The sequence below is a fragment of the Anser brachyrhynchus genome (genome assembly GCF_964034855.1).
Source record: "Anser brachyrhynchus genome assembly, chromosome: 1".
Lineage (NCBI taxonomy): Eukaryota > Metazoa > Chordata > Aves > Anseriformes > Anatidae > Anser > Anser brachyrhynchus.
Window position 1 is genome coordinate 128,409,093 of NC_137694.1, and position 18,383 is coordinate 128,427,475.

The window sequence follows — 18,383 nt, forward strand, 5'->3', positions numbered from 1 at the left end:
AACAATAAAGTTCAGTGAATACAGTTCTCCCAGCTTCTACCAACATAGCAGTGTGGCTCAGTCATAAAAGTAGTAAGAAAAATTGAATAGGGACAAAGTTACCTAAAACTAAAACACACGTTTTATGTGAGTATACACACCCCAAAAAAACTTCATGTCCTGTATACAGTTTTTCTTTCTTTTTTTTTTTTTAATTATTATTTCTTTTTAACCAAGTTATTTTATTCAAGGGATGAAGGAATGGAACCAGTTCTAACTTTGTTAGACTGCTTTAGCAGTTTTCTAATTTCCTTTATTTCTTGTGCCTCACATATAATAGAACTGCAGTGACTGCATTACACCTGACAAAAATGTACCTCTGAAACCTAATGAAGAACATAAATTGATTAAAACAGTTTTAATTTAACTTTTAATATATTGATTCTGTGTTTGACTTTGGTTAGGCTAGAACATACTTTTAGGTAGGAAGTGTTGTATTTTATTACTTCTGCATTTGAAAGATTATTTTTTCAGTAACACGTTTTTGTTCAATATAGAGTTAATTTGTGTATTAAGCTTGTGAAGGTGAACTACTTTTTATCATATATTAAACAAAGTGGATCAAATAAAAATATATGGTGAGACTGTGATGTCAATTCAGACATAAGAATTTCAAGAAATTCCATAGACATTGATGGAGTTATTTTCAATTTACATGTGCATAATTCATATCAAAATTTGGTCTATCTCTTTCTGAAAGAACTGGTAAGCATGTATTTCAAAATACGATAAAAAGACGATTCATGCTGCAAAGTTAAAAATCTTCTAGTTCTTAAGTTAGTTTTAGATTGTGCAATATATTTTTAACATATTGATGCACATTTCCCTCTGATTTCTGATTACTGAAGAGTTATATAAATTTTTATCCTCAGAAACAAGTCACCTTGTCATACTGACTGAGGACTTACTGACAGAAATGATTTATCTGCTGCTGTAGTTCAGGATATGCTGAATAGACCGTGCCATTATTCTATTTGCTGTGCTGTTTGAGTGACTGGCTTGACAGAGTTATCTAGTAAAGGCAAGCCTAAAATTTTACAAACAAATAAAAAGGTTTTAAGTTTTCTAAATGATGAGAGACTTTTGAAATGAGTTTCAGTCATGCATGAACCTTTGAAAATGTTACCAGACAGCTATTTCTAAATAAAGGCAAACACAGAATAGTACTAGTATACTTTTTCAGTCAAACATTATCAGTAAAGTACTGGCAGTACCCTGATGCCGATTGGCCAGGTACCTGAATCTAGTACACACAGGAGAGGTTAAATCATGACCACAGCACTAACTAATGAGTTTTATGAGTTGAGTTTTATCTCCTTTTTCTCCTGTTTTAACAGCAATTTTACTCAGCTAGGATGTCCACAGACATTACGTAAGTCAGAACAATTATCAGGTTACAATCATAGATGTTTGTTTGTGTCCTGTCATATGATGAAAACTACATATTATTTTGAACTGAATTAGTTTTAATTTATGCTATGAAAATAAATGAAATGATCCTCCAAATATTTGAATAGGCATTGGATCCATGATTTTGTCTTTTACATTAAATAAGCGTAATTGTGTTTATTTTATGCTGAAATCTCAATTTTTTTTTTGAAAAATTGGCTTAATATAGGTACAGTTAAGCTCAGCACACAAAGAGCTGAGACTTAAAACCTCAGTCTTTTCAAGTTGCTGAGATTTTCCCCACTAACTTCCTTAAAGTCAAACTTTCACTTCAATTTGTAGGTTAAATTCATGTTGGTGGAGGGAATCTGCACAACAAATTGCTTTAATCTCTAACTCCTTTTTCAAGTTTGGCATAAGAATAATCAGTTACTGTTATAAATCCTTCTCCAACTTATCACTCCTTCAAGAGCCAGAAATAGAAGCATCCCCAGAGCAAGTATCACATGTCCGTGGAGGTATGCTGGGAAGCAGAGTTGGAGATGTTGCACGTTTTCAGGTGTCACACAGCTAAGAACAGCTTTACAGAAAACTTGAATTCTGAAATTGTGTTTATGGGTTATTTTCAAAAATTGCTTTTTGCTTCTTAGTAGAAAGATAGAATCTTGTTTCTAAAAATCTTCAAATCTTTGTTTCAAAAAAGCTATTTTTTGCATGAATTGAATATTTAGCATATGCAGACAAAAAATGCTACTCTGCACTTATTTTCTTAACTGTTAATTTCTTAGATAAACATGTAATTTATTATCACTAACTTCAAGGAAGTGCCATGTTTAAGGGATGATTTCTTGACCTTTGCTTGACTTCCTTACCTGTTCATATCATCTAGATGTTCAGCAGCAAAATAAAAACTTTTGATCTTAGGATGGCAGGCTTTGAATGCACTGTAGAGGAAAAACATAATTATAAAAAGGTAATAGCACATTTTTTTTTTTTTTTATAAATTAGCGTGGTCACCAAGCAATCGGTTCAGATTTCCTGACTTGTTAGAAGCCTCCCAACATGTTATACAAATATAACATCCTTGATCCTTGTGGATCCCTCCCAACACAGAATATTCTATAATTCTTTGATTCTAACATTTAGGATTGTGCCAGATTTCACTGACTGAAGTGTTCTGCAAGTACCCCTTTCTAAACAATATTTGAATCATGTGTGTATAAGTAGACTGTATACCTACAGCATAGTACATTTGGACAAAGTTAACCAGGTAAGGATACAGTTTTATTTATTAGGCAATTTTACAGATATACTGTAGGTGTCAAATTTTTCTGAACAGAAAATTGACCAAACAATTTATTCAATACAACAGAAAAACTCTCAGTCCTGGTGATTTCTGACATCCCAATGACCTTGACATTACCTTTAGCTCTAACGACTGCATTTCAAACAGAAAAATGTGATGCACTGATTGACTTTTGAAAAGCTGTTATAAATCAACAACGTGTTCTTGAGGTCATTCTAAGCAACGGGCAATTACATCTCATCTTTTCTTTCCCCCAAAGTAATCAACATGACTAGGCTGAGAGAATTACTGCATTTCATACATAATATGAAATAAATTACTTGAAAGAATTTTGTAACTATGTTGGATAAAGATTTATGGTGAAGTTCTTGAAGATCTAGAAAATGCACCAGAAAGTAATTAATAATTTACAGTACAGAAGAATCATTTTTCCAAATACCCTGAAGGTCTCCCTTAAAATAAGAAAATGAAAAAAATGCCTAACAGTCCTGAAGAAAATAAGGAAAACTGCAAGCATGGTGTACAAAAAGCATCAGTACCATTTTTCTGAACTACAATGGATTATATATATATATATCATATATATAATAATTCCCTTTCTAGACCATTGTTGGGTTTTTTTTTTTAGAAAAATGGTAATGATGTTCTTCATGTATCATGCTTGCAGTTTTTAATATATGTTTGTATGTGTATGTACATATATATATATATATAGAAACTGGGTACGTGAAATTGAAATCCACGAAAGGTAGCACTAGTGAAAGCAGCATATAAAAATGAGACAAAAAGGACTCCTACACTGTAGACCATTACACAATGTTATAGAAGTGAAAGCAGATATGCAGTGACCTCTGCTCACTTTAGAAACACATCAAGTTACTGAGACGCAAAATTTGGCTTAAAGTTGTTACAGCACTTGTCATCTGAATTCTTAGAGTGTTTTTTTTTTTTTTTCCCTTCATCTGCCACCCAAGAGATAAGGAATTTTAACAACCACATTTTATATACTACTATCTAGCAAATACTACCAAGTTAAAAAAAAAAAAAAACAAAAAAACAATTCAAGCAGGGTGCAGTTCTGAGAAATAGGTTGAGTTTATGTTGCTGCCCCAAAAAGCATAAAAATGAAGCACTTCAGCAACATAGCCCAAGGACACAGGGCACAATACAATAAACACAAGCTGATATTTATTTTTTTTTTAAAGGCAATTTTATTTTCTGCCCTATGAAATCATCATGAAGAGCAGAGATCATCCTGCAGAGCTATGTAGACAAACTGATACAAGGTCAGTCTCTTCTTTATAACTGTACATACTATAAGTCATATTGTTTTACTTTTGCAATGGCTTTTCTGTACAATTTTCAGGGATTCTACAGCCTCAATAAACTTCAGTCAAATAACAATAAGAACCATTAGAAGGCAACTTAAAAAGTTTTCACTCTAAAAATACATTTGTGAGAGAATGCACCTATCATGTCAGTACATATGCTTGCACCTGCATCTAAATGAAGAATGGGTTCATGCAATGGTGCAAACCCGGACACCAGCAAATACAGCTAGGTGAGAAGAAAAGTTACTTTAAAGCTTTAGTTCATACCCCAGAAAGAGAAAATAACTGTCACTCTCTTGTTTTACTCTGCCTCGGGACTGACATACTGTGTCAGCACAGTTTAAGATTATGCAAACTAATTTGGAGTTACATAAAAGATGGATGCTTGGACATGAATCTGGAGACTTTTGTGTGTGTGTGTGCATGCGCGGATGGTTTCTTGAGCTTAAAGGTTTCAGATAAAAAACAACAACCCCAAATACAAATACTGTATTTGACTGTTCTGTATGATTTAATTCTGTGATATAGCCAAATAATCTTTGTAACAAAGTCCATTATGTCACTGTTTAAAGGGATAACCTTGTCCTTTGTTCCACTTTTTCTATTGTATCATTGTTCCTATTGTATCACTGCATTACTTTTGAGCATACTTACTATTTCTTTCGGCATTCACTAGCTCTGTCAATTTTAAATTCAGGTAGACTGATGAATCCTTCTGCTTTTTCATCCTGCAAAGATAGTTCTAAATAGTACTGTTGTTAAGGTGTCAGAAAAGAAAAATACATACTGAAAACTTAAGGATATTTTCACTTGCCTGCTTCTTACATAAGGAATACCGATGTATGCTCTGCTCTGGCAAACCTCCCACAGAATTCACTGGGACTTTTGCCAAAGTAGTAAGACAGATCCCTTGGTATAAAATACAATTTTAAATACCTGGTTTTCTCAAACAATTTCACAGCTGAACCAACATTTGAAAATATACAAAATGACCAAATATATTTAGGCAATTAGTTACTGTAATTAGTTAATTTCAGGGGAGAATGGACTAATTAGTAAGCAGAAATGCAGTGTACTGTAAGAAATAGGGGGAAAAAAAGTGACTTAAATGTGTGTGGTTTACTATCTTTATACAATATCACAGCTAGGATATATGACATCTCTTCAGCTACCGTTATCTCTCTCTAGCACATAAAGAAGACATCTGACCTACCTCCCCTCTCAAGACTTGCACACAGCTTATTTTATCAGATACTCAATCTTTCTTGACTCTTCACAAATTGAGAAAATTATTTTAAGCCACTAATACATCAATACCACAGACTCTCTTATTTGACTGTCCATAACTTTGCATAAGAAATTAATACAAGATCATGACAGTGGAGCTGCAGAAAACGCAACTGTATTTTAATGAATTCCACAGAATTACATCTTGTGCTCTCAGAATCTTCCAGTAATATATGTTACATATGCAGTCTATATGACTATTTGCTTTCTAATAAATAAATAAATGACAGATATTAGCATATAAAACTGGAACTGGAGTTGTTCTGTGGGAGGTACAAGGTTGTAAGAAGTACTGAGTTCGCAGGTACTTTAAAAACAAAAGGAAAAAGAATAAATCTGTTATTTCTTTTTTCTTGCATGGTTGCCTAAGGGAAAAAAAAATCCATTGGTGAGGTAGCTGAGGTCTCAAAAATAACAGTCTCAGAAAGTCAAGGGAATCTGAGGCAGGAGGGAGACAGAGAAACCACTGCCCTCTCCAAGGGAGAGCATCATGCAACTCAATGGTTCCTTAGACCCACTAGCCACAACTGGTGACCAGTCAATGTTCTTGTAGCTATGAATTTCTGCCCTGATGAAGACCTTGTAGGAGGGAAGATGAGGAGGAGGGAGTCAGGGTTACTGATCCGAAGCTGGGATGAAGGCACAAATGCAATGAGTGTGTGGGAAAACAGGCTTCAGTAACTACTTGTGGTACAACTTGCTTTCTATCTACACAGGGAGAAGTCTGGGATCAAAATACTTTAAAAAAATTGCACAAAAGCAAAATTAAAATAACAAATGATTAAAATAACAAGTAAGGCAGTCCAAGACTAAGTCCATTCACAGGTTGGCAATGATTTTACCTCAGGATACTTACTAATGAGACTAGCAGGGTTTAATTTTAAAGTTTTCTACTTGACTGGCAAAAGACTTTTCTACTAAAGCTGATATAGATAAGCATGTACAAAGCAAAACATGTTGTACAATCAAAGCTGTACACAATTCAGTTGGGCTGCTCTGGAGATCCTAAATTCAATGTACATAAGCACTGAAATCATAACAAATATACAAAGAAGGAACAACAGGAGAACACAACTGAAAAAACAAAAGCATCTTCTGTAATTGCCAGAGCTTTTGATGATTTCATTGGCACAGATAAACAAGGAACACTAGACAGCACATCATTAAAGTTTACACTCTCATGACTAAGCTTGAATGACAAGATTAAATAACTACCTTTTCCCTTTCAATGGTTTGAGGATAGATTTATTCTAAAATGGTGAGAGCACGACACTGAAAAGTATGCTTTTTCTGCTTGTAGTAAAAGGTGAATTTGAAGGACCAAATCTCCTTAGACTTTAATGGTAAATTAGTTAACATCAGTATGATTATTTGGGTGAATAAAGTTTCTTGCATATATAAGCACTCAAAGCACTGGCTTTCCACAAAACCATGTCAATAGCACTGCACAGGGGATTTGATGAAGCATTAAGCATATAGGCTTACCTCTTCATTGATATACCAATAGAGAGATGTATCTTTCAGGACGAACCAATATTTTTTCCATTTCTGGGAGAAATAACTCTTGGCATCTTTCTTCTTCCAAAGCCAGCCTTCACAGTCTCCTCGGCCAAGATCTTTACAAGAGATCCGTCTTTTGCTTTTACCAGGAATAGGAGCTGAAAATGACAACGAGTTGATGTGAAAGTGTTTGGCTTGTCCACTAAGTCAACAAGCCAGGTAGCCATAAAGCACTACATACTTGCTTCAGAAAATTAATTAAAATTTTCAACTTCAATATGCCATTATTAAATTACAACAAACCTTTTATTTGGGCCACAAAATACCTTAAAAAAACAACCAAACAAACAAAACAACAAAAAAAACACAACAAACAACAAAGCAAACCCAAACAAACCAGGTTCAGCAACCCAGAGAGCTCATATTCTATAGATGAGACAAAAAGAAAAAAAGCAATACAGAAAGAGATGTTATAGAGGAATGAAAGGCAAGATATTTAAGTTAAGAAAAATGGTTATTTATAATTTTCAACAAATTAATACTTCATGTCACATGAAAGCACACAACATATAAATTCATGTACTTTCACACCTAGCTACTAATTGTTTAATAGTCTTGTAAAATAAAACTATGTAAATACTTGATGGGTATTCAGGAATCTCTCTTTGTACCTTCTTTTGCAGCTAAACATTTCCTAAGGCCTTTGTACTTCTACATCAAAGGAAAACAGTTTATTGTGATATAATTACCAGACAGATAAGGTAATGAGCAATGGCTGCACTGACACGTTATACTCACACAGCTGCAAAAACAGCCCTGGCCCCGAGACATACTACAGTCTACATGTTAAAAAAAAATAAAAAAATCAGTAGTTATATGCTTATAAGGTAAGAAGATATTATGAGACATTGGTAATGGACTAACAGCTTCTCAATATGATGTTCAATGAACTCAATATGTGTTCAACTGAACTATACTTTTGATTGGAGCTAACAAGTTCTAGTTGTTCTAACATAGTTCTGAAGTATTGGCATATGTACACACTCATGCTTTCGATTCCCTTCCAACCAATAACATCAAAACAAATTTAATTTTTACCTTTGTTCTTCTTTTTACTTTTCTGCTGTAGAGAAGACTGCTGAAATGTCTACAAGAAAATCAAAACAAAAGAAGTGATAATAGAGTGTTTATATTCAACCATATGATTATTATAAAAGCAGTGCAATGTTGCGAACACTAAAGTCATCACCATTTAACACTTTCAACCAACAGCCTTCTAGGCTTAAGAAAACTGGCATCTTTGGTCATAAAGAGGTAACATGTTCTTAAGGTTGTAAAGCAAAAGCACACAGTGAAAAATATTAAAATAGGCCACAAATTAGTCTGCCATTAACAACTGAAATTTCTCTATAAAATCTCTCATTCTGTTAATAAGAATGGAATGTTTTTGTGTTTCCTATGACAGTGAAGCTATGTAGCTCTTGCATTTCTAATACATGGCCTAATTGTGGTCTTCCTGATATAATTGCTTTAGTTCACTGCCTAATGTAGGTTTGAAGGCAGTGGTATGATGGTCTTTGGGACATCAGATATTTAGGTCAGAAACAGGTCTAATATTTTTAAAGATAACAATAAAATTCTGGTAAATCACAACTGGGAAGAAGTCTTCCAAATCAATATTTTGAAATTGAAACCATATATATATATTATACTTTTTTACCAGGTTTTGACTAAAAGTATTTCACTCCAGTTGATCCACTTCCATGAACCAACTCATTGCCTTGGAAATAAGATAGGATGGAAATTATTTCTTTAAGATCCTAACATTAAAAACGGCAATGCATGTAACACATTTCATGGTTATTTCCGTTAAAAAAATACAAAGGCAGATAATCACCATCACTCCAGTCAATTAAAAAAAATAAATCTGTAATTAATCACGTTGGACATTTAATGACACCTTTTTAGTTGTTTTGAATTTTAATTTTGTGTATAGTTAGACAAATGTATTTGTGCTGAAACTAAGAAAAGACCACATTATAGTGACTAAGCATTAAAACCTTTTAGCTTACCACGAATCAATACAAATATCAAAGCTTTTCTGCCATTTGTTAAAAATAAATCTAAGCAATAGCACTGAGAGCCCCATGAGCCTGAATCCTGTTCCTAAGTAATAAAACAAACCCTCAGCTCACCTTACTCTTTTCAATTTAAAGAGCTGCTTTTCTTTTCATTTTCTCCTCCCCACTTCCTGTGCACCTAAGCTCACATGCAGGAGGCTGAGGTTGAGCTTCCAAGGGATGTCTCTCATCGCACAGCTGCAGCATTCCCAAGCAGCAGATACTAACATGTTAATGGCGGTAAATTACCAGCAATACAATGATAATTAAGTGTAATATCAAGAAATTAACTGACTCAGTAGACACACTGAACCCTGGTAAGCTGCATCTGTCAAGCATTTTGATTCTGAAACAACCTGAGCTTTGAGCAACTGTTTTCACGTTCATCTTGTCCCAGTTTCCAAGAATTCATCTCGCCTACTAATTCTGAAAGCAAAAATAAAAGTAAACGGAAAACAGTGTTCTATACTAAAGAAAGTTGTTAGTAACTCCAAATAATAAATAAAATGGAAAAAAACTGCCACTGAAAAGATGAAATAGATTCTTAACCCAAATGGAAACTTTCATTCCTGAAGAAAATTGGCAACTGTTTATTCATATTCTGAATGACATGTTTTCCAGTTGCCCCAAAATACAAATACTTTCCATTACCCAAAAGCAAGATAACACTTGATGGAAAACACCCTTGATTACCCTGAGCCTCAGTTATTTGAATGTAATCATTTTATGCTGTAATATGTGTTGTTTGAGCTTGTTGTACTTAAAAATATACCAAAACTAAACCCTCTGACAAATGTACACTAAGAAGAGTATCAGAAAATCTTATTTATATATATATATTTGCTTGCACTATGAGCAGACTCCAAAGCATACATATTTCAAGAGGAAAACAGATTTATTTATTTATTTATTTATTTTGACAAAGGTGCTAGCCTACTTCTAGATGGTATTTGTCTGACCTATTCTGAGGGCTTGGCTGCATATCCCATCAGCCACTGGAGATTTCATTATGCACTCAAGAGTCATAACAGTTACTCTGTTCCTGCAACTGTTCATTACCAAACTTGCTATGTGGTTATATTTACTTTCACACTTTTCAAAATGATTGACAGAGTTCTGAAAGCCCATCAGAAACCTGCACGGGTGTAAATAGCAATCTGCCCTAGGGTATACCTCTCCATGCTTTTAGGATTATATCATAGTAATGTAACTGTAGAGTCAAAAATTTCCAGGCAGAGGTTCATGCTAAAAAAAGAGGTCACCAGCAACCTGTAACTGCATTTATTCCTTTAGCAAAAAAATAATCACATATAGATGTCATAGCAAAATCAGCAGGCACATAATCACACATCAGCATCGTACTACATACAGCAGAAAGCTTTCAAGAAATGAGACTATCAGGTTTTCTCTCATCCTCAAAATCTGCTTTCAGCTCCTTGATTAGTACCAAGACACTTGCATATCTGATCAGAAGGGAAGCAAAACTGAAAGCAAGTCATTAACATTCAGAAGCCTGAAAATATGAATACTTATTATGAACTACTTAGCAGTAATTTGATAGCTCTCTATTTGGAAAACTTATTTAAATAAAAGTGTTAAATAATTTAAGTTTCAATTGGTTTATTTGTTTCATGACAAATAGGAAAGTTAATCAACTGATCTTCCAGTATCAATATTAAATCAGAGCAAAACTGCTATCTATAGAGATGGATATTTGATAAGCTGTGATGACAGAAAATTTCTATTACAGTTGATACCTAAAATAAAAGTAGAAGACAAATGGAAAACAAATGGTTATCAAAACAATTGATTTGGGGGAACTGGTTATTTTACCAAACTTCAAGAATCTAAGGAAGAAGTCCAAATACTTGGGGTCAAACTATTCCTCTAATACTTATATAAAAGCCTCTCTAAGAGCTAACATAAGTGTGTCTGTGACCAAGAGAATATGACATCCATGTCCAAAATTATATATATATTCTAATAATTAAATGGACCCTTTGATGGTTACGGAATATGTAGCTTTACTACAAAAGACACCAACTGAAATTTCTTTGAAGATCTGTATTGTCCACAGAGAATAGTGCTAAATCTGATGGCTCCTAAAATCTTGTTTCAGTTATTTGTTTCTTCACATTTTTCTCAGGGATTCTCCACTTAGTCATTTTTGGAAAGTTGGAAGAGAGTACCAGATTATGGCAATAACAATCTCCAACTCTTACCTACATCTGAGCTCATTATGATTGGGAAGGAAAACAGCAGTTGTCTTTATTAGTTTTTTTTTTTTTTTTTTTTAAAGCTCAAGTCAAAACCAGTTTTTCTCAAGCTGCAAGTTTAGACATTAAGGAACTATTTACAGTCATACAGTTCCTCTTTGTCACTCTAAGATAACTTGCTCTAGTTTGAGCAGAGTAGCTTGTAACTTTCTGCTGCAGATAGAAAAGTCAGTATCTGGAAAAAAAATAAAAGGACAGTTGGTGCTGCCAATTTGATCAATCTCTCACACTCAATAATTTGACTACATTGACAATGTTCTGATTTTGCAGTGTTGATGCACCGTATATAAGTTTCTCTGTACTTGGTAGGTTGAGATCCAAAATTTTTGGAGATGAAAAGTGAAAAAGGGGAAAAATTCAAGGCTACTTATTGTCATACTACCCATCACTGTTAACAACTCATACTTAATAGTCATGTATTCCCAACAATGGCATTTTGCTAAATCTTTTTGTTCACCATCTTGTTTAGTCTCCATTAAGAGCTAAAGACAGGTAGTATTAATCATTTTCACATATGTTTATGCAAAACATAGTTTTCAAGGACTTTGTTACAAAGGTATCATGACAGAAGACCTCTGGGAGTTCAGGAAGATTGAAACCCGCTGCCAATTAGCAATAGAATTGCATTCACAATAAATAACTCTTTCATTTGCAGCAAGGCCAAGTACTGACCTCTTGTTATGTTAGCTCTCAAAACAAGCAAAAAGATTATAGTCAGCTAGGTCTTTAAGCTAGCTGAATCCACACAGGGCATCTGCAAGGATTTTTTTTTATTTTTATTTTTAGAACAAGAGCTGAAGCTGAGCCCAGAGAGGACTTTATTGGCATAGGAGAGAGAAGATGAGGCGTGAGTTAATTCTCTGAAGGAATCAGTTATCAAGGCTAAGGGTCAGATGAAACATACTTACTACACAGCTTACTGTGAGGGTGACAGAGCACTGGAACAGGTTGCCCGGGAAGTGTGGGGAGTCTCCTTCTCTGAAGGAGTCTCCTTCTCCTTCAAAACTTGTTTGGATGCAATCCTGTGCAATGTGCTTTAGGTGACCCTGCTTGGCAGAGGGGTTGGGCTAGATGATCTCCAGAAGTCCCTTCCAACCTCAACCATTCTGTGATTCTGTCACCTACAGCTGAAATAACACTCAACAGAGAATCTACTAAAAAGTGGAATGGGGAAAGTCTGTGCTCTCCAAGTTATGATGTGATTGCCGAGCCACTTTCCATCATCTATCAGTGGAAATGGTCAACCGGAGGTGTCCCAGATGACTGGAGACTTGCTAATGTAATACCTATCTATAAGAAGGGTTGTAAGGAGGACCCAGGGAACTACAGGCCTGTCAGTCTACCCTCGGTGCGAGGAAAGGTGATGGAACAGGTCATCTTGAATGCAATCACGCAATGTATTCGGGACAATCTAGGGATCAGGCCCAGTCAGCATGGGTTCATGAAAGGGGTCATGAAAGGCAAGTCCTGCCTGACCAACCTCATCTTCTTCTATGACTGGGTGACCCGCCTGGTGGATGAGAGAAAGCCTGTTGATGTAGTCTGCCTAGACTTCAGCAAAGCCTTTGACATGGTCTCCCACATTATTCTCCTGGAAAAGCTGGCAGCCCATGGCTTGGACAGGTACACTCTTTGATGGGTTAAAAACTGTCTGGACGGCCAGGCCCAGAGAGTGGTGGTGAACGGAGTGAAATCCAGCTGGTGATCAGTCATGAGTGGTGTTCCCCAGGGGTCGGTATTGGGAACCACCTTCTTTAATATCTTTATTGATGAGGTGGTGGAATCACCGTCCCTGGGGGTGTTAAAGGAAAGGCTGGATGTTGTCCTTAGGGACATGGTTTAGCAGTAATATTGGTGGTACGGGGACAGTTGGACCAGATGATCTTGGAGGTCTTTTCCAACCTTAATAATTTTATGATCCTATCTAGGATTGTTTTGTGTATTGACTGGACTTCAGGGACTGCTAAAAGAAAGAATATCTGCAAAAAAATATTTGAGTTTGGCAAATCTAATCATGTCAGGTCATGGGGGATGTTTTAGGATATGCTACTATTCCTGTATTCACTAACTGTATCTGACTGTACAAATCCTACTGTATTCTGTTTTCATCTTACATTTTGCTGCTTGTTTGTTCATTTTTCATTTGCATTCTGGATTTTGAACTTCTCATATATTCAACACTGTCTAACTTATCTGTGGCTACAAACTATTTAGTTGCCAAAAATGGCATCAAGTAGCACTAAGTTGCGAATAAAGTATTTTTAATACATTACAAGAGCTCTAGTTTACAAAATGCCTTTAAAAGCAGGGATAGGTAAAATGCAAATACAGTAAATGGGATGGCCAATATGAGAGAAAATCTAATACAAAAGCACAGTGGTGAATTTATGAAAGGAAAGCCAGAAATGTTTCCTAAACTCAAGTCACAAGCTGATCACAAAACAGTCATCATACATGAGTAATTCATAAATCCATAGCAAGTTGGAATCAAAAGTGATTTACAGGCAAAAGACATCGCAGTTGATTAACAATGCCCCAAAACCTTCAGTCTCGCCTCCCCAAAGCAAAATTTATTGGATCAAATCTTGATCTTTTGGCGCTTTGGTAACGCATACTTTTTCTTTCCCTTCACAGCTCTGTGCTCTTGAGCACACTCTATAATAAAATATCATGGCTGGATTTAAAAGGACATTCACTGGGCATTCACTGAGGTTCTAGCTAAGACATTTAATACTAAAACACAGTATGAACATTATATATGAACAGACTTTTAAATTTGAAGTTTTGTAGTACAAACAAAATGTCAAAAAGCCAGAATCCTTCTACTAAATATCCTGTGGATATTTTATATGGCAGGTACTTTTAAATGGCAGGTACTTCAGACAGAAGCATGAATCACTGGTCCTGTCAAATGGGTTGTGAGGCACAGACACATTAACAGTCAGTGGAAGAATGGATCCCCGAATGGGCTTGGTATGTTTTCCTGTTTTCTTCCTCCTCCCTTACTTTTACTTTTTCAGTACGAAAATAAGTACTGCTTAAGAATAAGAAAAATAATTACTATAATAACATATAATATAATAAGAATAGTACTGCTTTGCAAGGTCTTTCAATGTTAAGACCAAATGAATGCGTATTTGCAAAAGTTGGTAAAGCAATAGCTTTTGTAGCAGCAGTCAAAAAGTCCATTGCCAACAAGATTTTTTTTACATTTAACTGACAACTCATGTCTCTATTCCTATTCATACTCCTTCTCCCCCTTTCCCACAGAAGCCTTTGAAAGGCATCTAGGAAGTATAAGAGCTACAGTACATGGCTATGCCACTTATCACGCATAATTACAGTTCTGACTGGGTTCCTGTATTTTTGGAGCTCCATCCATGACATCACAACACATGCAATTTATTAGTGACTGCAAGGATAAACAGTATGTGTCTTGACAGAAACATGCTAAAGACCGTTTTACTGTTAAACGTGGCCATCAACACTGAAGCTGCCCACTTTCTAGATACCTGTCCTGATACGGTTATATCACCTGTGCAGGAATCTCTCCTTATTACTAAGTCTACAAAGGTTGATAAAATCAAAGATATCTAATCATATAACTTTTATTATAGCTGCCTCTCCAAGAGGAATATTCTAGCTAAGGACAGAACTGTGGTTGTCTGAAATCTGATAGTAAGCACAGATTTCTCTATTGAGGGATTCTTATTCATTCTCCCATTCCCAACTTTTTCATGTAATGTTGGTGTATTCTGTTGTAAATGTTGCATTTAAGGGATGTTTTGCACTAGTCTGTGCAAAGTTGTTAGCACAACACATGCAAAACTTAGGCAAATTAAACTTTTTTATTTTTATTTTTTTTTAAATCTTCAGGCCATATCAAGAAAATTATATCGTTGTCCTAATTTCTACCACCAGGAAAAGTTTTTGCTTTTAGCCATTAAGCCATAGGACTCTCCAACTGAAATACTGAAGCAGTAAAACTTCTGGACAATAATAAAATTTAAATGATTTTGATATGATCAAACATCTTCCTCCACTGTCTTTTATACCAACAGAACAAGGACTGAAGCACTGTCATAGCTGCCTGAAGCAAATGAGAATGAAAAGTTCAGCTAGACAAGTGCTGTTTATTAGAATAATTTATTCTGAGATCATTCTTCTGCTTTGCATCTACTCTGAAACATGTAAGTTTTGTACCTCCCACGCTGCTTTTATTGACAGTAAGTAATCTAGGAAGGCTTCAGAAACTATGTATTATTTAATGGCAAATGTCCAAGTTGCATCAGTTGTTCCATTCTGCATCCATTGTGGTCATTGCTGCATTCATTTAAGAAGGAAAAAGAAACTTAATCATAACCCAGTACAGAATAGTACTGAACCCTTTATTTTTATTTCTACTCCCCAGTAATTCCCAGATTCATCTTTTATTGAATTGAAAGGACTAGTCAGAGAATCACAAAATGCTTGAGGAAGGAGGGCACCTGTGAAGATCGTCTCCTGTTGATCAAAGCATGGTCACCTAGAGCAGGTTGCTGAGGGCCATGTCCTGTTGGGTTTTGAATATCTCTAATATATTATCTAATATATCTCTAATATAATATTTTGAATATCTCTAAGGACAGAGACTCCACAAACTCTCTGGGCAACCTGCTCCAGTGCTGAAGCATCCTCCCAGTAAAAACAGCTTTTCGTATATTTATATGGAATTTCCTGTAATTCAGTTTTTGTCCATTGCCTCTTGTCCTTTCATCAGTGAGAAGAGCCCACCACATGTGTACTCCAAAAACATTATGGACTGCTTATGCCCTTCAGTGTTGTTCCTCCAGCAGACATCAGTCAGTCAAACAAACCTCAATTGCCCCCTACACCTAGATGCTTATTGTAGAAGGAGTACATACACAGCTGCTTCTGCAGGAGCTGTTACCAACACTTCTGAGTATGTCCTTATGCATGATCTCTCTTTCCTATTGCTCAGTCTGGCTGTGCAACAGAGAAAGGTGCAGTGGATGTAGGTACCCTGTAATGAACGAGGGCAGAACCGCTTCAAGGAATATAAACTCTTACAAGTCTCTGTTAGCACTCAGGCATAATATTCTTCCAGTGAAAGAAACAGAAAACTCATTTTGACTTTCAATAGTATTACGTTTTTGGTGAAAAAAGTCAATAAAACAAAATTGTACATTTCTAGAGCTAGGAGGTTACAAAGACTTTGGTGAAACAGGAAATGAGTACATAGGTGTGTGTGAAAGAAGCAGTATTAGCAAAGAAGATACACAAGACAGTCACTGAAATGCTTTTTTGATCATCTTTAGAAGACAAAGCATACAAGGCCAAATTTGCTCTTTTTCAGTGATGAAATATTTGTACTGTTCATCAGGAGAAAACGTTATCTACTGGTTACATTACTGTTAAGGACAAGTCATTATAATCATTTCCAAGGCTTGGAGATGTCCCTGCATTTGTACCCTTCAGGACTAAAATGACATTTCCAGAAAGTAGTGCTTTCAGCCTCTTTATCTGTGGCACCATGCTACCAGGAATAGCTTGCAGTATTAGCTGTAGTAATAATCACACATCAGTACTGAATCCAGGTAGCTCTTGACTACCTAGAAATAACACAATATTTAACAGAGTGGAAGTTTCCATGAGGAAATGAGGGAAAGAGTAATTTGTACCTTAGCCATTGCACATTCTGTAAAAACTCATGCCCAACAGTTTGATTGCATCTATGAATTAAGGTAAAAAAATAACAGTCCATTGCAGGATAAAAGTCGCATAACTTGCTGGAATTTAGTGAGATTTCCTCTGAACATAAGATGAAACAGCACTTCTCGGAAGGTGGGGAAAGGTAATATTAGGTCTTTTTAATTCTATGTTGGCCATCGTGACCTTATGGGTACAAAACAACTTACAAAATTAGTTTTACACTTCATTCTAAAGTCAGCAGTCATTAGTGTTAGAAACATTATTTACTAAGGACAACCTGACAATACTTCAGAAGTGGACAAAAAGCAGTTATTGCTATATGAAGAATATGAAGTTTTTTTCCTCCACAGTACAGTAACAGATGGATTGACTGACTCACAGATCAGGCACTAAGCAACAAGTACTTCTTTCCAGTAAAACAGAAACATCTTATAAAATAGCTTCTGTTCAGGAGCCACACTGCTGCAAAGAGCCATTTTCCTCCTAGTATAACCATACAACTTCCCACATTTTCTGTCAGCATTAGGCTCGTAGGGACCACCGTCGTGTAAGTGGGGCAGAGGAATGGGGCAGAGACTCCTGCTGAGTCAAAACCACTACTTTGAAAAATCACTGGTTTGGAGACAATTGTGCTGCCTGTCAAAGCATTTTGATCAAATGGTATTCTGAAATGTGTATCTGCTCACCCTTAATTCAAACAACATTTTCACCATTCAGAGTATAAGATTTTTACAATGTCAAATTTCATGACTCACGCCAGTCAATGTCCGTGATCCACTGCTTTCATAATCCTGATATTTTCCTTTTGCAAAAAGGAGTACAGAGGGGAGACAGCTGAGAAGTCAAGACCCAGACGTAACTTCCCATAGATGTGACATTCCCCACCATATTGCAGTAATAACTCATGCTGAGTCCACTCTATACAATGCCTTACACTTCTTTGCTACAATATACCATGCTTAATCTCTTTATCAAAGGGGAATGACCAAGGGACTAAATCACTTTTTTTTTGCATTAAAAAATCTCTCAACTGTGCTATTGTGATTGTATCAACTACAGTTAATATAAATTACTGGTGTAGAAACAATGTTAATTCCTTCTACCTACAAAGGTAGAAGTCTTCTATCACACAATAAAGGTAGGATGTAACAAGGAATGATTAAATGAAACAGATAACAGAAAAAATACAGAATGGGGATGTGAAAGGAAATTAGGAAATGTACTGAGCTGGGAGATTTATTAGTCGATAGATCTACATCTCTTGACAATGTAAAATTACACTTTCAGAGCATTATATCATATGTAGTAGGGGATAAATCTATACTGGCAGAGCTGGACTAGATGACCTTTACAGTAATTCTCTCACTTTTGAAGAATTCCTCAGCTTCATCATGGAAAGGAATTATAACAGGCCATTTTTTTC

The 18,383-nt window shown here is 35.5% G+C and overlaps 1 protein-coding gene across 9 annotated transcripts in view; it reads right to left on the reverse strand.

Moving 5' to 3' along the window:
* The window catches only part of CNKSR2 (connector enhancer of kinase suppressor of Ras 2), a 223,225-nt gene that overhangs the window by 55,080 nt on the left and 149,762 nt on the right, over positions 1–18,383 (reverse strand). For all 9 annotated transcript variants that reach the window (XM_080587949.1, XM_080587946.1, XM_080587948.1 and 6 more), the window contains 4 exons: positions 7,951–7,999; positions 6,838–7,010; positions 4,720–4,793; positions 2,301–2,372 (listed from right to left, as the gene is read on the reverse strand). In XM_080587949.1, coding sequence (XP_080444075.1) covers positions 2,301–2,372; positions 4,720–4,793; positions 6,838–7,010; positions 7,951–7,999 — 368 coding nt within the window. The remainder of the gene's footprint in view (positions 1–2,300; positions 2,373–4,719; positions 4,794–6,837; positions 7,011–7,950; positions 8,000–18,383) is intronic.